Below are 24,992 nucleotides of genomic sequence, written 5' to 3'. Positions count from 1 at the left end.
TGATTACAAGGATGAATATATAATTGGATAACTACCAACTAACTTAGACTCTCAATTGATAACCGTCTAACTACTAACTTCAGTGGTTAGAATATCAGTTAACTAACAGAAAGCAAAAAAAGAAAGCACGGCAAGTAATGAATACTCCCTTATATGTTGGACATTTTAGTGTAATTGATCTCTTTATTATGTTAAAATAAGAGTGCAAGCTTGTTTTAATGTAATAACGAGATGTTCGGTTTAGGAAAATTTTGGAAGTTACATGGAAGTTACTAAAACTTCCATCAACGGTTGGAAGTTACATGGAAGTTACTAAAACTTCCATCAACGGCAGTTTTTAAAAAGAAATAACTTCCATCAACCGCCAAAAATCACCTGTTCTTTGATCATAAATAATCATTCTGGTTCAGAAAGCATAACGGGTGAAAAAAACATACAAGACCAAAACAAAACTCTTGAATTATAATCTTCTGATTTTATCCGATTGAACAATTTTGGTTGAACCCCGAAATTTGATTCAATCTGAAAGTGTTATACACGACTTCAGATTTATCCAGTATCATCTCGATTTTTCAAATTAACCAACAAAAGATTGAATCAAATCTTTCGAGATGACGAACGATAGTTCGAAGATGACAAGCAAGTTTGCGAAGTTGGACAAGTTTGAAGGGCAGGATTTCAGAAGATGGCAGAAGAAGATGCACTTTCTCTTGACAACATTGAATGTGATGTATGTGCTGAGTACACCGATGCCGGTGTTTATGGAAGACGAAACTCTGGATCAAACAGGGAAGCGTTCGAAATGGGAGAACGACGATTACATTTGTCGTGGACACATTCTGAACGGTATGTCTTACTCTCTCTTTGATATTTATCAAAATGTTGAGTCTGCTAAGGAATTATGGGACTCTCTTGAATCCAAGTATATGGCAGAAGATGCCTCAAATAACAAATTCTTAGTTAGTAATTTCTTTAATTACAAAATGATTGATTCGAGGCCTATTATGGAACAATATAATGAACTGCTACGGATTTTGGGTCAGTTTACTCAACATGATTTGAAAATGGATGAATCCATTGCAGTTTCATCTATAATTGATGAACTGCCTTCTTCTTGGAAAGACTTCAAGCATACCTTGAAACATAAGAAGGAAGAGTTGACTCTGGTTCAACTCGGTAGTCATTTCATGATTGAGGAGTCGCTGAGGGCTCAGGAAATTGACAAAGTCAATGATAAAAACGTAGCAGGTTCCTCTTCCGTTAATATGGTAGAGGAAAGTGGAACAGTTAAGCAAAATTACAATGCTAAAGGTAACAAACAAAATTTTCAAGGAAATAAGAACAAAGGTCCAAACAAACAGACAAAATTGTCATGTTGGAAGTGTGGGAAACCTGGTCATTTAAAGAGGGATTGCCGGGTGTTCAAAGGAAAGAACAAGACTGGTCCAAGTGGGTCTAATGATCCTGAAAAGCAACAAGGTCAAATTATAGTGAATAATTTTAATTCGAATACGAATTCAAATTATGTATCACTAATATCTGATGCATTCTATGTGCAGGATGATGACGTTGCTTGGTGGTTTGATTCGGGAGCAACAAGCCATGTGTGCAAAGATCGTCGTTGGTTCAAGGAATTTAGACCAATCGATGATGACTCTATTGTGAAGATGGGCAATGTTGCAACTGAACCAATCCTAGGATTAGGTTGTGTGAATTTAGTTTTTACTTCCGGAAAAAGTTTGTATTTGGATAATGTCTTATTTGTACCTGGTATTCGTAAGAACTTATTATCTGGTATGGTTTTAAATAATTGTGGTTTCAAGCAAGTACTTGAAAGTGACAAGTACATCTTGTCAAGACATGGTTCGTTTGTTGGATTTGGTTATCGTTGTAATGGAATGTTTAAATTAAACATTGTTGTTCCTTTTGTTCATGAATCTGTTTGTATGGCCTCGTGTAGTTCTATAACTAATATGACAAAATCAGAAATTTGGCATGCTAGATTAGGACATGTTCATTACAAAAGATTAAAAGATATGTAAAAAACAAGTATGATTCCTCCTTTTGATATGAACATTGAAAAATGCAAAACTTGCATGTTGACCAAGATCACTAGGAAACCTTTTAAGGATGTTAAAAGTGAGACTAAAGTCTTAGACCTTATTCATAGTGATTTGTGTGATTTGCATGCTACTCCATCATTAGGTCATAAAAAATATCTTGTTACTTTTATTGATGATGCATCAAGGTATTGTTATGTATATTTATTAAATACAAAAGATGAAGCTCTTGATAAATTTAAAATTTATAAGAAAGAGGTAGAACTTCATCAAAATGGGCTAATCAAAACTCTTCGTACGGATAAGGGAGGTGAGTATTATGATCCGGTTTATTTTCAATCTACTGGAATAATACATCAAACTACAGCTCCCTATACACCACAACAGAATGGTGTAGCCGAAAGGAAGAATAGAACCTTGAAAGAAATGGTGAATTCCATGTTATCCTATTCGGGTTTAAGTGAAGGATTTTGGGGTGAGGCTATGTTGACAGCCTGTTACTTGTTGAACCGAATTCCTAACAAAAGGAATAAGGTTACCCCATATGAACTTTGACACAAAAAGACACCAAATTTGAGTTATCTCAAAATTTGGGGATGTAGGGCTGTAGTCAGGCTTACAAAACCTAAAAGGAAAACCTTAGGTGAAAGAGGTATAGATTGCATATTTATTGGATATGCTGAACATTCTAAAGCATATAGATTCTATGTGCTAGAATCTAATGATTCTGTTGCTGTGAACTCGGTTATAGAGTCACGGGATGCTATCTTTGATGAACAAAGGTTTACATCTATACCTAGGCCAAAGGACATGAATTCCATGTCGAAAGTCTCAATTAATATTGAGGATATACCTTCAACTAGTACTGAAACTAGGAAGAGTACGAGAGTAAGAAAGGCTAAGTCATTTGGTGATGACTTTCAACTCTATTTGGTTGAAGGGTCAAGGAATGATATTGAATTTCAATATCAATATTGCCTTAATGTTGAGGAAGACCCAAAGACTTTTAGTGAAGCAATGGCTTCAAGGGATGTTGTATTCTGGAAAGAAGCAATCCAAAGTGAGATGGATTCCATCATGCAAAATAATACCTGGAAATTGGTTGACTTACCTCATGGATGTAAGCCATTAGGATGTAAGATGATCTTTAGGAGAAAGATGAAAGTGGATGGTACTGTTGACAAGTACAAAGCCAGATTGGTTATCCAAGGCTTTAGGCAAAAGGAGGGTATTGATTTTTTCGATACATATGCTCCTGTTGCTAGGATATCCACTATTAGACTGTTGTTAGCACTTGCTGCTATCCACAATCTGGTGATTCACCGAATGGATGTGAAAACTGCATTCTTAAATGGTGAATTGGATGAAGAGATATACATGAAACAACCTGAAGGGTTTGTTATGCCAGGAAATGAAAATAAGGTGTGTAAACTGATGAAATCTCTTTATGGCTTGAAACAAGCGCCTAAACAATGGCATCAAAAATTTGATGAGGTTGTGTTGTCTAGTGGTTTTGTTCTAAACCAGGCAGATAAATGTCTATACAGCAAGTTTGATACTCATGGCAAATGAGTTATCATTTGTTTGTATGTAGACGACATGTTGATCTTTGGTACCGACCAAGATCAAGTTGATGAAACTAAGGCATTTTTGTCTTCTAAGTTTGATATGAAAGATATGGGGGAGGCGGATGTGATCTTAGGAATAAAGATCAAACGTGGAAACAATGGCATTTCCATCTCTCAATCACATTATATTGAGAAGATATTAGAGAAATTTAATTTTAAAGATTGTTCTCCGGTAAGTACTTCCATTGATCCTAACCTAAAGCTATTACCTAATAAAGGTGTAGCAGTGTCTCAACTTGAATACTCAAGGGCGATAGGATCACTCATGTATGCAATGATTAGTACTAGGCCTGATATAGCTTATGCTATTGCTAAACTTAGTAGGTTTACAAGTAATCCCAGTTCTCATCATTGGCAAGCTATGAATAGAGTATTCAAGTACTTAAAGGGAACCATTGACTATGGTTTGACATATACTGGATTTCCTTCGGTTATTGAAGGTTACTCTGATGCAAGTTGGATAACCAATATGGAAGATTATTCATCCACAAGTGGTTGGGTATTCCTCCTTGGAGGAGGTGCTATCTCTTGGGCATCCAAGAAATAGACCTGCATTACAAATTCAACAATGGAATATGAATTTGTAGCTTTAGCAGCAGCTGGTAAAGAAGCTGAGTGGCTAAGAAATTTGATCTATGAGATTCCATTGTGGCCCAAACCTATACCTCCCATGTCTATCAGGTGCGATAGTCAGGCTACTTTGGCTAAGGCATATAGTCAAGTGTATAATGGGAAGTCTAGACACTTGGGTGTTAGACACAACATGGGTCGGGAGTTAATCATGCATGGTGTGATATCAGTGGAGTTTGTGAGAACTCAGCATAATTTGGCCGATCATTTAACCAAAGGGTTAAGTAGAGATCTTGTGAAAAGGTCGGCTGTGGGATTAGGATTAAAGTCCATCTGAAATCTCTTATGTTAAGATACCCAATTCCCATCTAATATGACATTAGGTGCTGAATTCAATGTGGAAAGCTTAACATGTAGAGATTGGAACACATCATCGAAAGTATCCCAAAAGGTATGTGTTCGGTTCTGTAAGTTAAGGAGGTTGAAGTATAACTTCTCAATGGTTCTTTTGAAAAATTGCATTTGCAGGTGCAAGAAAGAAAAGGACTACCTATATAAGCATGAAGTTTAGCCGCTTCAAGAAGCTGGGACTTGGCTTTGATATGCTTATGAAGGATAGGGACACAGGCTAGTAAATTAGTGTCGAGCAAGAGTAATGTTATAAACTATTGTGCAAATTATCTTCATGTATTCATTATGAATAGAAAGGGTTCAATCCTTAGTGACACCCTGATATTCGAATATTTGAAACGTGTAATTTGCTAAGATGAAATTCAATCGTCACGATATTTCATCTATGCAGTAGTTTGTTGTATGTTATGACTTTGGTGATTTGATCGGTAATTACACTAAAATGGGGGAGGTTTGTTGGACATTTTAGTGTAATTGATCTCTTTATTATGTTAAAATAAGAGTGCACGCTTGTTTTAATGTTATAACGAGATGTTCGATTTAGGCAAATTTTGGAAGTTACATGGAAGTTACTAAAACTTTCATCAACGGTTGGAAGTTACATGGAAGTTACTAAAACTTCCATCAACGGCAGTTTTTAAAAAGAAATAATTTCCATCAACCGCCAAAAATCACCTGTTCTTTGATCATAAATAATCATTCTGGTTCAGAAAGCATAACGGGTGAAAAAAACATACAAGACCAAAACAAAACTCTTGAATTATAATCTTCTGATTTTATCCGATTGAACAATTTTGGTTGAACCCCGAAATTTGATTCAATCTGAAAGTGTTATACACGACTTCAGATTTATCCAGTATCATATCGATTTTTCAAATTAACCAACATTATACTTTATTAAGAGAAAAATTATTGATTAAATGTCATATATAGAGAACAATTCTAGCGATGACAATTATGTGAGAACACAAGAATAACTAATAACATACACACACAGGAAACAACTCTAGTGAGGAGGCTTATGTGAAAATACAAGAACAACTAATAGCAAGGTGAAAACACTTATATGATAATTGAGATTTTTATATAGATTTGATTTTTGTTTTGTGAATCGTTAAGAAAAGTGATGGTTACATGAGATTTTAATTCAAGTTTTTAAGTATTTTAATTTTGATGGTCTATTTTATACTCTTGATATGATGATTGTTATAATGTATGCCTATTTGACTGTGGAAATGTTCACATGTCTAGTAGCATTGTCTTAATGCCACAGACTGACTTCAATTCTCGCTTGGGAATGGGAAGGGTGGCAATGGCTAAAACAGAAAAAAGGTGAAGAAAATGTAGGCTCAAAAGTATATTCGAAGGTAGAATGTCTTCAGGCTGCACATGGTAACTTGTATGAGTTTTTTTTTTTTTTTTCAATACATGTTTAGAAGAATTATACCAATCAGACAACAATTTCACAATCCTTCCTGAATGCATAAAAAACTTCAATTTTTAAGGATGCTTGACGTGCATGGTTGTAAGCATCTTTGGGAAATTAGAGGGATTCCATTCCACCAAACTTGCACCATTTTTACGTTTTGGTCAGTATACCTAAGAATTAGACGTTTTAGTTCCTACACATGTACTTTCAATTACGTTTTGGTTCCTACCATTAAGTCTGTCTCAACTTTCTTAGGTAAAATTGCTACAAATTCTCTAGTGGTTGTTATTTTACATTGCCAATTCTTATTTTGTTATAGTTTTACCTATGACACACTTAACATCGTTAAAAGTGCATCTATAGGACTTAAACCTCTAGTTTCTATGTATAGAGAACAAAATGTAAAAATATATAAATATACGTGTAAATGAGTAATTAAACCTTAATAATACATAATATACTTAACACTTATTTTATCAGTCAATTAATTTTTGTTAAAATGTTAGTAGAGAGATTAGAAATCAGGATATCTCTCTCCTTTTAATTTCAACCACCAAGTTAACCTTAAAACTGAGTCTACTTACCGATGAGTTCTTTATGACTAACTGGAACTGCATGAGGCAGGAAACACATCGTTTTATTTGCCAGGAGCAAGGATTATATAGAGTGGTTCGATCACCAAAGCCGAGAACCTTCAATTTCTTTATGGTTTCGATCGTTATAAGTTCCCGACAAAGTTCTTTAATTTGTCTTCTTATTGCACGTATGCATGACACATATTTTTGTCCCATGTTGTTCATCAATGGCAATAAATGTTCCTTTTATAAAAAAAACATTTCAAGATGGGAATCATATTTATCTTTCTGATCTCCGTGAGATACAGTCACAAATAGTCCATACGAGGTGCCTTTCAAAAACGAGTGGTACCATGTAGAGGTTACATTTCCTCATTGTTTAAACCACACCTCAATTTGTACACCGGGAATCCATATATTCAAACAGGAAAGTTGCATGGAGGATATTCAATTTGTTGATCCTAATAGAAAGTAAAAACTAGATGATGATCTCAACTGTTCTAAATCACAAAACTGCCAGTTGCTAAAAAAGCATAGGTTTGTGGACATGGAACTTTCATCAACACAATTTGTGAAACAACTAGCAGAAATGTATAGTTTCATGGTCAAGTCCATTGAACTCAGCATGTAGCTATTTTCACTTCTTCCTACTCAAGCAGTCCAGTCATTATATAATAATGTGAACTCGGATTCAAATTCAATGGAGTCAAAGCCATAAGGGGCACCATTAGTATCAAAAGTAAATTATCTTTTGGCGTTTTATGCTGTAAAGTAACTGGGTTTATTTGCCCTCTTCTTATTTTAATCTATATGAGTGAAACAACAGAAAAAGTACTAGGACTAGACTGATCACGTCTACTTTTTTTTTTTTCCTGAATATTATATGTAGGAATTCAATTTGTTGTTTAAGTAGTGAAAAAAAACTGCATGCAGCAGAGAAACTGCATGCTTTATATTGTGAATTGGTAGTAAGGAAATACTATATATTAATTATGAATTTGGATTTATTTAGTATGTTAGGAAATTATTCTGACCTCATAATTAATTTGAAAAGACCTAGCTTAAAAATAATCCCAACTAGATTTGTGACCCGTGAAACTAGATTTTTCGACTAGCTACTACACAATATGTTATATTTCATGCAATCACCATAGAGCACGAAGTATATCTTTAACCTTTTTTTCAATTCATCTTCCTTGAATCAATGAGCAATGTTAAAAACACTATTCGATATCTCTTGTTCGTCCAATGCACCAAAACTCAGTATCTTTAGGATTTGATTATTAAGAAGTCTTTTATGTATTGTTTGATAGCAAATTTCTATCTTTCTATCCTTTTTCCTAACAAGTTGTAAAATTTGACAAATATTATTTTCTATTTGTAGTTTACAGACAGTTTAACTAGTATATTAAATTTTGAAAACTATTAATATAAAATAATTTGTATAATTATTTATTTAGTATATGTTTTTAAATATAATTTCAACAAATATTTTACAATTGTTTATTTTTATAATTTAATGTAACATTTTTTAACATATTTCTAATATCTCCATCATATACGAATATTAGTTTCAAAGCAATTTGTATAATTAATATAATTTTGAAAAATATTTACTTACATAAAATTTCAACAAATATTTTATAATCACTTAAATTACAACTCAACGTAATATTTTTCTAAATGTTTCTAATATCTTCAAATGTTATCATATGTAATTATTTGTTATTCTCATACACTGCAAGGAAGATTAGTACCTGACTTAGTTGAAAACATCTATGATCTTTGACCTACAACAAAAAAATACAATTTTTTTATAAATCCGCACATTCTGTGGGTCGACATCTATTTAAGAAATAAATAGCAATGCATTCACAAACAAGCAGAGTTGCAGATAATGAAGAAAAAGCAATTCAGAGATGCACGTGTGAGAGATTGGCTTCTTAAGGCCAAAGATGTCGTGTTTGAAGCAGAGGATCTCTGGGAAGATATGGACAATGAACTGTAAAAATGCCAAGTGGAAGCTGAAGCTCAGACTGCTGCTAACTAGGTGTGGAATTCCCTAAAATCTTTTGTCAGTTTCATTGAAAATGAAATTGAATCTAGGATGAAACAAGTCCTTGAGGACCTATAATATCTTGCAAGTCAAAGCGATCATCTAGGTTTGAAAAAGGCTAGTGGTGTTGTGGTTGGATCAGGATCGGGTAGTAAAGTGTCAGAGAAATTGTCATCAACATCTTTGTTAAGTGAAAGTATTATTTATGGCAGAGATGATGACAAAGAAATTATCTTTAACTGGCTCATATCTGACATTGACAACAAGCTATCTATACTTTCTATTGTGGGCATGGGCAGGTTGGGTATGACCATGGTTGCCCAACACGTATACAATGACCCAAGGATGGATGATAAATTTGATATTAAAGCTTGGGTCTGTGTTTCAGAAGATTTTGATGTCTTCAATGTATCAAGAGCAATTCTTGACACAATTAGTGGTTCAACTGATCGTAGTAGAGAGCTAGAAATGGTTCAGACAAGACTGAAAGAAAAATTGACTAGTAAAAGATTTCTTCTCGTTTTGGACAACATTAAATGGTGCTCATGGAAGTAGGATTCTATTCATGACGTGCAGTAATAAGGTTGCTTTACCATGCGGTCAGAAGAGCTCCACCTGGAGGAATTACAAGAAGATTATTGCTGGCATTGTTCGCAAAACATGCATTCCAAAGTTCTAATCCTCAGGCAAATATAGACTTCAAGGAGATTGATATGAAGATAGTTGAAAAATGTAAAGGACTTCCTCTAGCCTTGAAAACAATGGGAAGCCTATTACACAATAAATCATCTGTTAGGGAATGGGAAAACATATTCAAAAGTGAGATATGGGAATTTTCAGAAATGATAGCGATATTCTCCCTGCTTTAAGACCAAGCTATCACCACCTTCCTTCTCATCTCAAGAAATGCTTTGCTTATTGTGTCTTATTTCCCAAAGGTTATGAGTTTGATAAGGAGTGTTTAATTCAGTTGTGGATGGCTGAAAATTTTCTACAAAGTACTCAACAAAGAAAGACTCCAGAAGAAGTTGGTGAACAATATTTCAATGATCTATTATCTTGATCATTTTTTCAACAATAAAGCAACACAGGGAATGTGTTTTGTCATGCATGACCTTCTAAATGATTTGGCAAAATATGTTTCTGAGGACATGTGTATTAGGTTGGGAGTTGATAAAGCAAAAGGTTTACCCAAAACAACCGATCATTTATCATTTGCAACAAATTATGTTGAATATTTTGATGGGTTTGGGGGTTTGCATGATACTCAAAGGTTAATACATTTATACAAACAGATTGGAGAATGAATCATCCTTTTGGTTATCATTGGCATTGCAAGATGTCAATAGATGACTTGTTCTCCAAGTTTAAGTTCTTGTGTGTCTTATCTTTGTTTTGTTGTAGTAACCTTACAAAGGTGCCAAATTCTGTAGGCAATCTTACATATCTCTGTTGATTAAAACTTTCCTATACCAGCATAGAAAAACTACCTGATTCAACGTGTTCACTCTCCAACTTGCAAATACTAAAGCTGAACCATTGTCTGAATTTAAAAGAGCTGCCCACGAATTTGCATCAACTCACCAATTTGCATTGCCTTGAATTTATAAATACTAATATAAGAAAGGTACCAGCACATTTGGGAAAACTGAAGAATCTTCAAGTATTGAGTTCGTTTTATGTTGACAAAATTACGGAGTTTGGTATTCAACAATTTTGAGAACTCAATCTTCATGGAAGTTTAACAATTGGGGAGCTGCAGAATATTGAGAATCCCTCAGATGCATTAGAAGCAGACTTGAAGAATAAAACACACCTTGTGGAGCTAGATTTACAACGGGGTTGCAATTGGGGATTGTGCTGGTGCAATAGGAAACCTGTTGATTCAACAAACGCATGAGATGTAATTGGGAATCTACGACCTTCTAAACACTTAAAGAAGTTGTCAATCAGGAACTTTGTTGGTAAACAATTTCCAAACTGGTTACTCAATAATTCATTATCGAATGTGGTTACCTTAGTGTTGCACAAATGTGAATCTTCCTAGACAATTCAATGACGTTGATGCGCCTTTGTAGGATAATGCTGATTCGAACGAGATGAGATTGTCGTTAGAATTAGTGGATCATTCGTACAACTCCATTGCCGGAAGTTGTTGGAGTTGCTTCAGGAATTGAACTGCTAAAATCCGTATAGAAAAGTTGCTGCATCTGCTGTGAAGCCGCATAAAATTGTTTTCGATTCCTTGTGCTCACCATGATCGAGATATCCTTCTTCAATTGAAAGAAATCGTTGAGAATTCGAATTGATTCCCCACAGACGGCGCCAATGTTGTGTTAGTGATAGGAGGAGATAGCTGAAAACGAGTTCTAGCGACGGAGTACGGTGACTTGAATGGTGGTTTTTGGCGGTAATAAGCTTTGGAATAGAGAGAATCAAAGTGATCCCCTTTCAATAGTGTAGTATTGTTAGTTAAGTTTCTTCATCCAGCTCAAGCCCCTTTTATATATGTGCCTCAGCTCTCTTTCTTGGGTTTGGAGTGTCTAGGCCTAGTCTCCCACGTGGCCACTTTGGTCCAATTAACGGAAGTGTACTCCGTAAGATTGTCTAATGATGCTTATGGTTGTTATAAAAAAATTAAAATTAATTTAATTTATAATATTATTTAGTAATCAATTTAAAACTATTTTTTCATAAAAAAATTTTGTTAAATTAATTTTTGTATATGTATCATATATTCTTGAATCTTTAAAATACAACTATGTTAAATATTACTAGAAAAACTTTGTTATTCATAATGATGTTGAATAGAATTACTTTTCGTGAATGATATTTATAATTATTTAAAAAAAACTTAACATTAATTTAGTCTATGATATTATTGAGAGTAAGTAACTTAAAATTATTTTATCATAAAACTATGGTTGCAAAAAAAAAAATTGAAAATATTTTTTAATAGAAAGATGTATATTCCTTACAAATTATTAGCTAATCACTTATTCACAAATCTTGCGGGACAAATAATTTTCATTTTCCATCTCATGAAAAATATTTTTTGTTTAAAACTTATTTCTCATGTTAGTTTAAAAATAAATTATCCTATTGAAGATATCTTATCAAAAAATATTTATTTGAATCTAAAAATATTGTTACATAATAATTTGATTTATATTCTTTGCAGATTATTAACTAATTACTTATTTACAAACGTTGCGGGGGAAACTAGTTTTCATTTTCTATCTCATGGAAAATCCTCTTTATTTAAAATTTATTTTACTCATGTTAGTTTAAAAAAAATACCTTCTTGAAAATATTATGTGAGAAGATATTTTATTGAAAGTTATGAATTTGTATTTAAAAGTATTCTTAAATAATAAGTTGATGTTTATTTTTGAAGTTATTGGCTAATTACTTGTTCACAAAACTTACAGGGCCAAATATTTTTCGTTTTTCATCTCATGGAAAATCCTTTTTGTTTAAAATTTATTTTACTCATGTTAGTTTAAAAATAAAATATATTATTGGAAATATTATGTGAGAGGGTATCTTATTAAAAAATTATGTGTATTTGAATCTAAAAATGTTCTTAAATAATAATTTGATGCGATGAACCCCGCTTTTGTACGAGGTCGTGCCGCAACCGCAACTATTTAAGGATAAGGGAATCCAAAATGGGTTTGTTGAAATGGAGAAAAGGCATACTCTTTGTAAATTATTAACAAATTACTTATTCACAAACTTGTCGGTGCAAATAGTTTTCATTTTACATCTCATGGAAAATCTTCTTTATTTAAAATTATTTTACTCTAGTTTAAAAAAAATATCTTATTAAAAGTATTATAATTGAAGATATCTTATTAAAAATTGTGAATTTGAAATTTAAAAATATTCTTAAATATTAATTTAACCTATATTCATTGCAAATTATTGGCTGTTTACTTATTCACAGACCCTACGGGAGCAAATAATTTTCATTTTCCATCTCATGGAAAATCCTTTTTGTTTAAAATTTATTTTACTCATGTTAGTTTAAAAATAAAATATCATACTGATAATATTATGTGAAGAAGATATCTTATTAAAAATTGTGTATTTGAATTTGAAATATTCCTAAATAATAATTTTTAATAATGAAAAAATGTAAAAAAAAAGAAAATAGTATAAATATGAAAACTTGTTAATAACAATCAACAAAACTTGTTAATATATATTGAACATTTTATAATAAAAACCTAACAAATTTTTATCCATTTCAAATCAAACATATCTTAAAAAAATCAAATGAAAAAAAAAATCAATACACATTACATAAATTTTATATACAAAATGTTGTGAAACTCAGGTGATATAAAAAAAACACAACACTAAAATACAATATAAGTGTTACGTTTGATTCGATCTTAGAAAGACCAACTGCAATCTTAACCAAACCGAATGATTTGATCGCAATCATCCAAACAAATCCAAAAATCAGACTTAACCTAATGACAATTTTTTAAATGCCAAATTTTGACAATACCACTTATAACTTAACTTTGGTTTTTTTTTAAGGCTTAATCTAACCTTTTTAAAAGTATGACCTAACATTGAAAGGCCTAACTCGTTAAAGATTTCAGATATGCATGACATATCCCTAAATAGACAGACAAATCAGCTATCGTGGAAACAAACAAATTACAAACTATGATAATTAAAATCAAATTGAACTAGGACGGACATAAAACTATTATTAATTACCTAATGAGAGACCTACATTCTGCATTCAATTTAATAATACCTAACAAATACACAGAAGTACAAGGGGGCAGTGGCGGCATTCTACAATCTCACCGCTCATAACAATACCCCCCCCTTCTCATAAAGCACGGACACAAGAAAGAATATACACAACATTGAATCCTAGGAGTCAGGCTGCTCTGATTTCAATGGTGCACCTGATGATGATGCACAGCTTCCATTCTGCAGATAGAGGCTGTTTGCAACCATAGAATCACTCACCAACCCCACATCAACATCATCAAAGTTGAGGGGACCTCTCACCTTCCGGTTGCTAAAAAACATAGAATCAGACACAAATAAATAAGGTTGTCCCTTTTCAATGATGTAAATAAATATGTTTCACAATGTTTAAGGCATGAAGAAAAATCATACCCATTTAAACGGTTATTGATGGCTGTCAGGTCTTTTGAAGGGCTCTGATATGCATGAGTGCTTTCCCCAACACATGCATAATAGCTTTTTGAGCTGTGTGATATTAGGGCTTCCATCTGTGCAGATAACCAATGAATACACTTGTGTTCCATAAAAGAAAATGGAGTTTTTGTTTTTTTAACAGTTTTCTAGATACAAATTTATATCACCTAGATATGACATGAGTTTGCAAACTACAAAACAGTCATCTGCGAAAAAATGAACAAATTGAACACTACAGTCCTTACATGCTTCTTCCTTGTCCAGCATAATGTCAGATGATTGTTATGCAATAACTAGCAATAGAAACTGGGAAATCATCTAGTCCGAAGAAGAAATCCAAACAAATATATTAGTACCTTGGATGATCGTAATGGAGAGACATATACATTGTGTGTGGCTGACACTTTTTTTGGAGACATATCAGGAAGGGTTGGGAAAGGTGATATTTTAGGAGATCCTGGACATTGAGCTAAATGGCCTGGAAAGAGAAGACCACAGAAGTCAATTGATCACAGGATTGGCATAGTAATGGAAGTCAGGAAAGCAATTGAAAGTGACTTCACAAATAAGCAAGTACCATCATTTTTATTATTAACTTCAGGTATGCGATCACTTTTCGTGGTTGGTCCAGCAGGGCCAAGTTCAACCAGCAGTGGCTTTACAGAAGGAATGAATATTTCATTGTAAAAGGTAATGATGTCAACATGATCCTGTCCTGTTCTCTGTTTTCATTCAGATCAGTTGTGAGTAACAATTCTCAGAAAAGTTAAACATAAGCATTGAATTTTGACCTTCAGTTGCATACCCCATTTCGGCGGGCCAATGACCAATCAACAAATACACTACGAAAAACTTGTGTTTTGCAATGTGGTTGCTTTCTGTAGTTGTATACAATCTCCTTAAAAGTTAGGTTCAGTTGTGAAATCTGCAAAACAGAATAGAATGAGAATAAGGTAATAATATAAAAGCACATCACATTCTAAAGTTTCTAAACCAAAAGCGAAACCTTTGCAACTCCATAGAAACAACACAAGATGATTTGGTCAATATGATGGTTGAAAAAGAGAGATGTCCATTGATTTAGGATCCGCTGGAAAAGACAGTATACATTCTCCCTAATCTGCTGAGATAATTGTAGCCTTTCAACCATGCCACTTATTCTGACTGCTCCCAACTTAATGATCTAGCAAACAAAGAAAGTGTACACAAGCTGAAATGCTTAAAACTGATATAGTGAAGAAACAAAATCATTCAATCAAAGTAAGTTTTCAATATCAAAGTCAAACATCTAGATCCAGTTGTTCCTGAAAACACAAAATGGTCACAAATAGTTAACATGGTATAACAGTGTTATATAATACCTTGCCAAAAAAGATGTTGATCCCAGTTTCTGCACATGTTTCCCCTCCACCTCCTGGATTTGGCTTTGTGGGGCTGCATTGAACAAACATTCAAAACAAAGCACCAAAAGAAAAACAACAGTAAAGTGGTTAAAAATTTAAATAATGAAAATTTACATATATAAGTACTACCAGATCATTCTTGTTATACCTGGCAAATGCTGACTGCAAAGGAGGTGGGGGTAGTTTTGACTTAAGGCTGTTGAAGGGAAGAAGGCGATCTTTCACTGGTGAAGTGAAAGAATTTCTTTCCATTAAAACATTTCGCTTTGGTGATCTGATATCCCCATTCTGAGCTGAAATTGATTAATTAAAAGATGTTACTCAAGCTGAAAAGTACGCATTTTCATCTTGGGATCTTAGAGGAAGAGGTATGTAGGAAGGACAGAGGAGAAACAATTTTATGTATCATATAGATAACCATGACAATAACTGTATGGAATGAAGCACACAGAAATATATGAAAACTTAGAAACATGACTTAAAAGTCTTCAAGTTTGAACTAAAAGGAGAGAACCATTACTTGGAGAACTTTCAAGCTTGGGCAAGGTAGGCACTGGTGGCAGTCCTCCACAAGAGAAGTTAATATGCATTGCAATTTCATCCAATGATGGCATTGGTTCAGCTAACAGTCCAAGACGATTTATCTCTGCAGAAAGGGAAGGTCTGGCAACTGCCAAAGAGTTATACATTGAAGAACCCTTTTCCCATACCATGCTCTCCAAAAGTCGTTCTTCCAATGAATTCAGATGTCGCCTCAATTCTCTTGGGAGAGATTCTTCATGTCTAATGAAACTTTCAATCACCTTGCTAAGATCAAAGGCTGTAATTCCAGTCCTCTCTAGTACTGCAGGGAACAACATTGTTACAGTCTTGTGAGTTGCCAGGACTAATTCTGCAGAACACGCAAGCATACACCGATGGAACCTCTCATTGGTAAGTAGAGAGGTTAAATTAGTTGCATGAAATACTTGGGCTTCTGCTCTGCACATTGCTTCCAATACCCTGTAGTATAACTTCAGTGCTTCCAATCTTCGTTGTTCAGCCCATATATTGTCCATAAGGTTTGCACTTTGCAGGCTTCCGGTTACACATCGTTCTCCAAGAGGACTACTAGGAAATATAGCCTGCAATATAATCTGTGCTCTGCGAACCACATCACTCGTAACATCCCTATCACATGATGTCAAAAATCGTTCCAGCTCTGGCGAGGGCTTCGATGGAAGTGGAGAAATGACAGTTCGAAGCCACTTTGCAGTAGTCATTGCTGTGCTTACAGGGGTGGCTGCCATCTTTGAGTTTGCACTACCCGGGATGCCATTAGTATGTGATGTGGGGGAGCGGTGAGGTGAGAGTGGACTTGTAATGGTTTTAGCAGGCGATGCCATCGAATCAAATTTCCTCTATAAAGTACAATAACAGACAATTTTAGGTGTTATCTTACACAAGATAGAACAAAATTTTAGAACAAATTTTCCATTCAACATACCTTTACACCACCTACTGAAACAGAACCTCCAGACAAGCTTACTGAAGCTAATAGGCTGTCATCCTCATTAATGAATAACCTCTCATCCAATTCACTCTTATTTCGAATCATGTAATCATAGTCCTTTTCTAGCATATTTAAACTAGAAGGTAGAGAAGATTCTTCCATCAAGTCTTTAAAATAGGTCAAACCATCTACAAACAACGGGATAATAAACATCAGTTACAGAGATCAAGTATTCCTGATGCATAAATAATAATAACACAAGGAAAATGAACCTTTATCGATATTTTCTAGGTTTTCGGTTTCGCATTCAGATGCCAAGCAAGGCTGCTTCTTCAATATATCTGCTATTACATTATTGGCTTTCTCCATGGTTTTCCTCAACTCATCTTCAGAAGTGTTGTATATGTTGCAAAGTGATGCAAGGAGGTCCACACCTTTGTTACTTTTCTTAACTGAATGAAAATTTGATAATATTAGTGCTAACGTCCTTTAGGCTGTCACAATTACTATTTATTTAGGCATTACAATTGTATACAGACAAATCAGTCTTTTAGGTTTTCATTACTACTCAATTAGACATTACAATTCCGTCATTACTATTTAATTAAGCATTACAATTTCCTGTAGAACTGTAAATATCCGTAACATCTAAGATTTCTCTATTTTAAAGATCCTAATGGCTATTTATGAGAATGACCCCCAGAGGGCAGATCAGTTTTTTCCAAACAGTATTCCTAATTATTTCTTATATGGTTCTTGTGATTTACTGACATGATAACAGAGCCTCATCAGAAAACCATAATCCGACATGGTATTTTCAATTCACTTAGCCTCATTTTTCTAATAATTAGAACAAATTCACTTTCAAGACAATCTCCAAAATAGCCTACAAGTAAATGGATGTTTGAGCACAAGAAAGAGCACGCATGCAGTATTGCAGAATGCATTTCAAAGTACAGCCCACATAAAACAGAAACAATTTTAAAAAAATGCAGGAAAGAGGGGAGAACAAAGGATTACCAAAGCGTGAGGAGTCATGGATGTTGAAATTCCGAAAACGAGTAGGAACATGGATAATTAAGATGGCCTGTAACAGATACAGCCAGAAATTAAGAAACTTTCTTTCATTCCCCCCACAAAAACAAAAACTAAAATATTACAACTTTAAAGAAATGGAATATAACAGGCATATCCTGAAAATAGTCAAACAAGTATTTTATTTAAGAAATTCAAGTATTCAAAATTTCAATAATTCTCTTCTCTATGATCAAAAGGAGAAAAAGAACAAAAACTCTTAACAGGCATGTTAACAAAAAAGAGTGCTATGAGAATGTTAACTGACCAATATTGAAATCAAACCATTAGTGCAAGTCACTAAGTCTTTGAAACGGCTGAAAGCATGTACACGAAGTGCCAAGAAAAGCAGCCATCCAAATCGATGATATTCAGATGCATGAACAGTAATAGATGAGTTTTTTTCAGCATTTGTGTCAGTTGACACGAAGAACTCTCCAAACACACGTTTATAGTACCTGGCACCATCAAACATACAAGATGTCATGTCATCTCATGTAGGCATGTTGCACTGCACATGATAATTAAAGCAAACAACTGCATACAGCTAGAATAGGATTGCTAAGCATATAGCATTGCAAAGTCTGAGAGATGACTAAATGATACAAACATGCATCTAATTTCTTGGATAGTTGAAAAATAACAGTAGTATGAAACATTGACTATAGCATATTTGTAGTTCCAGACAAAGCATTGGGTCTATGATAGGTTAACTACAAATTTTTAACTGTCCTGCATTTCATATTCCGTTAACTGTTATTACCACTTCATAATACATGTACCACCTTAAGTAGACTACCTCTATAATAAATGTATGTTCGTTAAGTTTTTTGTGACAAAATACATTTTCATTAATGATGTATTATCATATTAATAAAAATACAATAGTAGCAAATAACAAAACTCATAAGGCAATGTGAACTTCACTACCAACAAACAGCAACAGCTACCTTAAGTCCTTAAGTCCTTAAGAAAGGAATATGACATTTAAGCTATGACTACCTCTAATCTCTGGATGCAAGGACTTAAATGAGTAAATAACTATCCATGGAAAACTATGCTTCCTAGAATTAGCATATGTCAGGTTAGCTTAATTATTATACAAAACAGGAAATAATACATAGTGAAAGAAATTTCAGAGTTAATCAATAATAATGAGCAACTTCAGACAAATCAGAATCTTAATGAATAATAATGAATACCATAAATTAATGAATAATAATGAACAATAATGTATGCAAAAGGTGGGTACTCACTTGCTAAGAATCTTCAAGTGAATAGCATTGGCATGCATCTCTTTCGCCTAGTATAGAAATAGCAACATAAAGAATGGCTTAATAGAAAATTATTCCAATGATTAAATAAATAAACAAACCACCACACAAGAACATAAATTTTGCAAATGCAGTCATGGTTCTCTGCTCAGTCAATACCTCAAGCCTGTTTTCCCAATCTGTGCCATATAGATTACTTAAAGTTGGACCAGCTTTAACAACAAACTGTGGAAGTTCTTTAAAAAAATCTGCAATGCTGTTGAATAGAAGATAAGTATAACAGTAACTACTAGAACAACCTACAAAATACAAAAGAATATGCTAGCCAAAAGGTCAGTAAAATACTTAAGCTTAGCTGCTCTCAATATACGGCACAAACTAAGCCCAGTGTTCTCGGCGTCTTCCTTCCCACCCTCCTCATTTTTCTGGATCAATTTCTTGACAGAGTACAAAATGAAAGCAAACCAATACCTCTCTGCTTCTTCAGACTGAAAAAGAATTATATAAACTCATTTAGTTAAAATAAAAAATTTCATAAGATATGCGTTAAACCAAAAAGAATAATGTTCTTCTGTACCGTTCCATTCCCCATTGACGAAAAATTTGACAGTAGAATATGCTTGGTTTCACCAAACAGATTCTTTGCTTTTTTACAGCTTTTCTCTTCCAATGCTAGCCCATTCTGTCATAAAAAGAGCACATTAATGTAGGATTTAATGAGTAAAAGATCTCACAATTTAAACCCTACTCAATCTACCTAAATGCATACAAAATATATATGGACATTTCTTGTATTCCGAGTCTCACTTATTAACCCAATCTCAACCTGATAGGGATTCAAGTATCATAATGATCCACACACACACACATCTTGGCAAACTATCCCAATTTTTGGTGCATATCAGCCAACAACAAAAATAAAAAGGCAACAGGTAGAAAAGAAGACAGAGAGACAAAACAAAAGCAGGATGTGAGTGTACTGGTATTACAAGATAACACAAGTGAACAACAAATTTTAAAAAATAGAAACACTAGAAGATGGATGATGTACAAGAGTAGCACAATAAATATCTTCCCAAGTGAAATGCCATAATCCCACTCAACTCTGTCAAATACAGCAAAAGACATTTAAACACACTGCATCACATCACAACAATCATAAAAATCATAACAAATCGAACAGCTCATTTACTGAGAAAATTCTATTAATTATTTTTCTTCCTTTCCTTTAAAGCAACAAACTCAGCTGGGTTGGTGTATTCATTACTCCCTGTGTCTTCTTCATGCTTCGCTCAACTCATTTTCCTTATCCATGTCACTCATTTCCAAAACATTTATCCTAGCCTTACCCCGCTCAGTAAAAAAAATCAAAAAATAAAATTCAAATAAAAATTAAGCATTGTCTCCTTCTTCATCACTCATCAGGATGAGTAACATGCCACAGTTAACAAATGAATTTTGTTATTGATCAATTAAATATTTTCAGGTGCATCTTCCTATCCTTAACTCAAAAAATGGAAACTTAACTTAGACAAAATACTCAACAAAAAATAAATTAACACACGGAACTTTCTTACCTACTAACCTAAAACCTTAAAAGATCTTAACGTTCTGCATACCGACCACTCCCACTGAAACCCCACACGCAATTACAACACAAAACACCAAAAACAAAACATAAAAATTCATTTCACCAAACTAAAAAAAATATTGACCCACCAGAAATAAAAAAACAAAGAACACGAGACAAACGGGAAAATAAAGAACCTTGCAGAACTCGACGAAGCGAGACTCGACTTGGTCGCCGCCATTCATGGGCTTGCCGTCTTCCATGGCGTTGGATTCAGCAGGAGGAGAACTAATGCGGAAACCCTAATCTGGCTTCAGATCACGCGCGGAGGAGGAGCTGGGCTCCGTGCGTGAGGGTGGAGGAATTGCGAAAGGAACACAAGAGGAATCGGAATCGGAATCGAGAAAACCCTATAACGAACAAACGGAATAAGAAGAAGAAGAAGAAGAAGCTGAAGAAAGAAGAAATGGAGAGAGAGAGAGAGGGAGAGTGAAGTGTTTTGTTCTTTTTCTTTCTTTTTTTTTCTTCTATGTATTGTTGTTGTGTTTTCTGTTCGGTTCTGTTGTGTGCCTATTTTTATTTTTATTTTTTTGTCTTTCCTTTTCTTAAGGAAAATAAATGGATATTGGGAAAATGGTAAAGTTGACGAGTTTTGGCGCCACTCGTTGTGCCCTACAGGTTTTTTCCCGCCAAAATGTTGTCTCCCGTGAGGGAAAGGGGTAGTCTGGTAATTTGGGGTGGTGTAGAAGTAACGTAAGGTAGTACTGTATTTATTTTAACTTTAAGTGAGGGTTTTGGTTTTCACTTTCTCTCTCCGTTTTCCGAGATATTTCGTGTCTAACGTAAAATATTTCGTCCTTTATTTTAACTTAAGTGTGGGTTTTGGTTTTCACTTTCTCTCTCCGTTTTTTGATCTTTGGTATCTGATGTAAAATATTTCGTCCGTTTTTAGAGATCTAAAAACGGTTAAAATTGATTTTTTATTATAATTTATATTGATAATTATAATAAATGACTCATTTTTCTATTTAAATTATGAAAATAATTTTTGGACTTCACAAACACTAGTTAAGAGAAAAAGAGTATTCATCAATGATATTTGATAAATATTAAAAAAATAACATTATTCTAAGTAGATAAAAAAGGTAGAATGAAATATACTTATAATTTACTTAGGGTTGAAATAAATAAATATTACTAGCATGATTATCAAACTAGTTAACTTGTACAGGTCTATAAGAGTTAATTTATGTAAAAAATTTCTTTTTAGTAAAGTCTGAATAAATTTTATGCAAATTTGATTGATTATTGAGCTTATTACAAGTCACTAAATTAAAGATATTTTCATTTGATACATTATTTTTAGATTGAAAAATTCTCACTTATAACATTATGAAATCTTTATTATTAATAACATCAAATTCTCAATAGAAATATTCTTTCACTATTATTAATGTGACGAGTTTATATAAATTCTTAAAATTGACAATCTTGATTATCACCTAAAAAAATTGATTTCTAATATTTTGTAGGATATAGAAAACAATTTGCATGGAATAAGATCAAGCTTTCATCATTAAAAAAAGAAAAGATGAAGTAAACTTTCATGAATATAGGCTAATTAACTAGGTATGTGTAATATTTTAAACAACGAAGTCTATCTACATAAGTATAATATTTCAAAGTTTCCTATTAGTATCTGTTTTCTACATGTATGAACTGCATCAAAATAAGTCGTGATCCGAGTCCACTACTTTCTTTCTTATATATAGGTACCTAACAATAATAACAAAAGCATGAAAACAATTTGTTTAGTAGTAGCTACTATTCTAAAAAGTTTGCTATTATTCCTAAATAAGTAACTAATTTACTAATTTTGGAAAATTTCCCAATAAAGTAGGCTTATTTGTAATTTGAATCATTACACGCTAGAAAATTAAACAAAGTTGAAAACAACAATCTGAGAAAGAAAGGAAAGATACTAAAAAACCATAACAGTGTTATAATATTATAGTATTTTTTTTAAAAAAATCACAAGTTTTTAGTTATTTGTTAATTATTTTAAATTTTAAAACTAATTAATGCTTGCATGAAAAAGTACAAATTTAATTCTGAAACTTAAATACCTTCTCTATTGTTTTTTTTTTACTTCAAATGTAAAGTCAAATAAATGTTTGAATGCAATTTATTTCTGCATTAAATTTTCTTAAATGTACATTTTGAATTTTAATTTATTTACATAAATTTTTATTTCTTATACATTAAATTAAAAAGAAGCCTTTGAACTCGGCGTTTTATGACTTAATCTTTCCCTTTATTTTTTTTGAGAGATTTTTTTTCTTTTCCCCCTCTTTTGCACAAAATTTACAAGGTTCATGATAAGTCTAAAATAAGCACCAAAGTAATGGCATGATAAGTTTAATTAAACATTAGCCAGTGATTGTTTAGATAAACGAAGATGACAAATGTGTATACATTAAATTAATTAGTAGGTGGTAAATGTGTCATTATTTATTTGTTTATAGTCTGTTTATATTTGATACATGCAATGAGATATTTTTACTTTCAAAATTAATGACATACAACAAATAACAAAAACATGTAATAAATTAAAAACCCAAAAGATAGAAGAAAATATGCAAATCTGAACTTGGAACTGATGACGAAAATTAAAAATGTCACTAATAGAACCTCTCTATAGTAATTCTTTTTTAATTTTTTATCAGTGACTCTATAGTGAAAATGTACAACAGGATGGAAGGCTTCGAGAAAACTTTTCATGATCAATAAAAGCTAAATTATCTTGTTAACGACTTAAATATCATATATTTAATGCATGCTTTAAATATAACAAACAGGAAACCGTCAAGTATAATTTTCTTTTTATTATGTATCATGTAAATAAGTAAAATTGTTAAAGGAGATAATAGAATATCATATAATTAATTAATAAAGTAACTTTTAAACTAAGATAAGTTTCCAAAATAAAAAATAGAACAATCACATATATGGAACAATTGATTAATATAATAATATATGATTATTTGAAAAATATACTTTAAAAATATAATTTTTGACATAGGATCGGATTATGGAAAGTCAAAAAATTACAACCAGACCCATTGTTATGGGCAATTGCTTTCTGCACTTTCCGAGTTTGCTTCCTGTACTTCCCATATTACAAGATAATTTATGTATTAAAAACTATTACTTTTAAAATGATCATTTCAACAGTAATATAGAAAGTGTAGGAAACAATTCCAAAAGTGAAAAAAAAAAACAGTCACTCGAATATGTCAGGTATAATTTTTAAAGCCAAATTTGTAAAAATTTAACTTTGGGATGATACAGATTATGAATACCCATAATATTTAAGAACTTTATTAAATTTTTCTTCTAATGATGAACTCATTTAAAAACATAAAATAGGCCGGTCTTACAAGTTACTTCACATCTATATACTTTTTTATATTTATTTTTAATTAAAAATAAATCATTTTTATTTTTATTTTAAAGTAATAAATGTGCAAAAAAATGAAATACATTTTAATTTCTGACATTTTTTTTAATGAACTTTGGTTTTTGTTGAAAATCAGAATCAATATTCTGATTCTGTTAGAATCAATATTCTGATTCTGTTAATCATGGTAGTTTATAGGAACATTATCTTTACTTTACAAAAAATAAAATATCTTTATTTATGTGTTATTAATGTAATTATTCTATATAAATACGCATTTGTTGTGTGCTCTAACACATTTATACTAAAAAATTTCCTTATTTTTCTTATTTTACATGGTATTAACAACTTCTTTCACATTTATCCTTTTCTGCTAATAACCATATCTCCTTTTTTGTCAACTTCTTTCACATTTCTCCTAGCTTTCAATGCCACTTGTCCTTTTTTGGCGACCTTTCCAACCCATGACCCTATCACTTGCGTCGTGACCTATTAATCTACACAACAGTAGTGACGACAGCCTCATCGAAGATCGTGTAACTCAGCCAAACAATGCCTTCAACTAGCATGTGGTGGCATGTCCGACACTGGTTTCAACATCGACTTCTGATGCAGTGGTCATCCTCCTAGTGCAACCCACCCTTGCAATTTCGTGTCAATCAGAGCTCTCTTAATGGAGCTCCTCTTCTGCTCTTGGAGTTTCAACTCCATTGGATGTGTTTTTGGAGAAAAACCCTTTTGCACCATGTTTGGTTCTTGTTTCTATTTCTCTCTACAATGGCTTCCACTATTTAATT

At 32.8% G+C, this 24,992-nt stretch overlaps 1 protein-coding gene and 1 pseudogene across 1 annotated transcript; one reads left to right on the top strand and one right to left on the bottom strand.

Annotated features, from left to right (window-relative positions):
• Positions 1-8,796: 8,796 nt before the first annotated feature.
• On the top strand, positions 8,797-9,598 carry LOC114386179 (annotated as a pseudogene).
• A 3,788-nt stretch (positions 9,599-13,386) lies between these two features.
• On the bottom strand, positions 13,387-21,261 carry LOC114387974 (retinoblastoma-related protein 1). The gene is made up of 18 exons (XM_028348281.1): positions 20,933-21,261; positions 19,743-19,847; positions 19,511-19,653; positions 19,325-19,421; positions 19,148-19,194; positions 18,160-18,349; positions 17,838-17,904; positions 17,090-17,269; positions 16,812-17,005; positions 15,846-16,725; positions 15,474-15,618; positions 15,284-15,356; positions 14,929-15,105; positions 14,728-14,847; positions 14,500-14,644; positions 14,279-14,400; positions 13,881-13,996; positions 13,387-13,779 (listed from the first exon to the last, which is right to left on the bottom strand). The coding sequence occupies exons 1-18, from the start codon at positions 20,996-20,998 to the stop codon at positions 13,629-13,631; spliced, it is 3,018 nt and encodes a 1,005-aa protein (XP_028204082.1). The 5' UTR covers positions 20,999-21,261; the 3' UTR covers positions 13,387-13,628.
• Between the last annotated feature and the right edge of the window lie 3,731 nt (positions 21,262-24,992).

The sequence above is a fragment of the Glycine soja genome, chromosome 15, assembly GCF_004193775.1.
Source record: "Glycine soja cultivar W05 chromosome 15, ASM419377v2, whole genome shotgun sequence".
NCBI lineage: Eukaryota > Viridiplantae > Streptophyta > Magnoliopsida > Fabales > Fabaceae > Glycine > Glycine soja.
Note: the sequence above shows the minus strand (reverse complement) of the source record. Positions and strands in the feature narration are given on the sequence as shown.

Excerpts from the sequence above, each read along its gene's own strand:
- LOC114387974 (XM_028348281.1), bottom strand. The coding sequence starts at position 20,998 with ATGGAAGACGGCAAGCCCATGAATGGCGGCGACCAAGTCGAGTCTCGC. Across the intron at positions 19,848-20,932 it reads GCTTCGTCGAGTTCTGCAAG|AATGGGCTAGCATTGGAAGA; the intron begins GTTCTTTATTTT and ends TTTTTATGACAG. Across the intron at positions 17,270-17,837 it reads CCATGACTCCTCACGCTTTG|TTAAGAAAAGTAACAAAGGT; the intron begins GTAATCCTTTGT and ends ATTTTCATTCAG.